This window comes from Centroberyx affinis, unplaced genomic scaffold, assembly GCF_046629955.1.
Source record: "Centroberyx affinis isolate AG114_WGS23_722 - 3 ecotype Tasmania unplaced genomic scaffold, CSIRO-AGI_Caff_v1 ptg003207l_1, whole genome shotgun sequence".
NCBI classification, from domain to species: domain Eukaryota; kingdom Metazoa; phylum Chordata; class Actinopteri; order Beryciformes; family Berycidae; genus Centroberyx; species Centroberyx affinis.
In genome coordinates, this window is record NW_027281246.1 from 165664 (window position 1) to 167865 (window position 2202).

The 2202-nt window shown below is 41.6% G+C and overlaps 1 protein-coding gene across 1 annotated transcript; it reads right to left on the reverse strand.

Annotated features, from left to right (window-relative positions):
* Window positions 1-631: 631 nt before the first annotated feature.
* Window positions 632-1403, reverse strand: LOC139660056 (scavenger receptor cysteine-rich type 1 protein M130-like; the record flags this gene model as incomplete). Its single annotated transcript, XM_071538098.1, has 2 exons — window positions 632-1002; window positions 1098-1403. Coding segments are annotated over 2 exons (677 nt in total), but the record flags the coding sequence as incomplete, so codon positions are not given.
* Window positions 1404-2202: the final 799 nt, after the last annotated feature.

Sequence of the window (2202 nt, forward strand, 5' to 3'; positions counted from 1 at the left end):
CACACACACACACACACACTGATACAATAGGGAGGGGATTTTAATGTGAAAAGAAAATGTTGATCTGTAACTGATATACTGTATTTGCATTTCTTTACTGTAATGACAATAAAGCATATTTGGAATTAAACTGAGAGGAAGAAACAGAAAGACAAAAAGACAGAAAGACAGACAGGCAGACAGGCAGACAGACAGATGAACAGAGACAGAGAGAAAGTCAAGTTGCAATACTGATCTAGGTTCAGTTCTTATTTGTTGAAAGGATAATACCAGAATATTTTGTTCCTGCCTCCATTATCTCCCATGAAAAGTCTAAATCCTCTGATGTATTTCCACAGTCAGAAGCTCCTACTGTCTGTTCTACTGCAGGTTTGAACTCATAGACTCCCATTGTTTTCCAAAATACATGAAAAAGCTCAGAGACAAACTGCTGCCTTGACTAACGTAATACATTATTATGTTAACAGCTCCACTATAGCAGTTAGGGGGGAGCTGCCTTGCTGAAGGGCACCACAGTAAAAGAGGGGGATTTGAACCAGTGAGCTTCCAGCAACAAGCCCACTTCTCTTCCCTTTAGGATGCCATTGTCCTGGATAACTTTACAGTTCAGTCCAATGTAAACCACTGACTGTCACTGTGACAGAGGAAGGAAGAGACTGGAAACATTACTGTCATAGTTGATGTCATTGATGGTGTTACCTGAGCAGGTGATCTGCAGGCTGGAAGAGGAAGAGACAGACCATGTTAGTACACACTCCATCAGTGTAGACCCAGACTGAAGACAGGAAGATCTGATCCTCCATACAGATCTTGATGAGGAATTCTTTCTCCTTTCTGTTGAAACAGCAGAGCCACAGTCCAGCTGTCTACACACTACAGCTGCTGACTTCAGGCTCCAGACAGAGAACCGGTCTACCACTGGTCTCCAGTCTCCATGTTGTTTCATCTCCAGTCCACCAGCACAGCGGCTGGCTCCTCCCACCAACCTGACATCATCAGGCTCTGAACAGAGACAAGAGAGTCATTAGTAAAAGAAGTAAAGTCACTTTGATTAGAACAGAAATGAAGCCAAATCCAAGCTGCAGCTCCTCTTCTACCTGAGCAGGTGAGGCCAACAGCTTTGCCAGGTGAGCAGGTGTTTCTAGCTGAGCCTGAGCTTCCACAGTCCAGGAGAACGGACTCACTGCCTTCACACTGGAACTCTTTGGTCCACATCAGAGCCTCCGCTTCTCCATAGAGCGCCCCCTGGAGGACTGAAGGAGCCCCACAGCCAAGCTCCCTACAGACCACCTCTGCATCCTGCTGGTCAAAGTCAGCTTCACACACTGAGGACCAGAACTGGTTAGACTTCACCTCCAGTCTGCCTGAGCACAGACTAGTCCCATCCACCAGCCTCACAGACTCTGGAGAGAGAGAGAGAAACTGAGTGAAACTGAGCTGCATTTTCTCCTCTTCTGCCCCCTGAACCAAACTGTCAGAGAGTCTTCCTCCTTCCTGCAGCAGGTTAAAGCAGCAGACTCATCATATCAGGGAAAACATGTGATGAACTGATGAAACTTTGTTTAGGAAAAGAACCACAATTTACACACTTAGCTGCACAATATGTAACTCTGCCATGATATTAGAGAAAAAACGACTGTTATTTAGAACTTCTTGAATATTGTAACACTATGTAGTTACATTTCACATTTATGACCATTGTTAGTAGAATCTGATTATTTACTCTGTAATTTGTAATTTTATTTTATTTATTTATTTTATTGTATTTTTTATATTATCATATTAATACAAGTTAATACAAGACATTTAATTGCTATGAATCTAATTGCCTAATTGTACCCTCTTTTACAAATGTAACATATTTTATGTATGTGTATGTATGTATGTATGTATATACGTGTATGTATGCGTATGTGTATGTATATACTATATATATAACTGTTTATTGTTCTGCTTTGGCAATAACGGTTGATTACCATTCATGCCAATAAAGCTTATTTGAATTGAATTTGAGAGAGAGAGAGAGAGAGAGAGAGAGAGAGAGAGAGAGAGAGAGAGAGAGAGAGAGAGAGAGAGAGAGAGAGAGGAGAGAGAGAGAGGGAGGGAGGGAGAGAGAGAGAGAGAGAGGGAGAGAGAGGGAGATTTGAGATTTTAACAATACTTTATTAAATGTTCAAAATGTTACAAAACAACACTAATAAA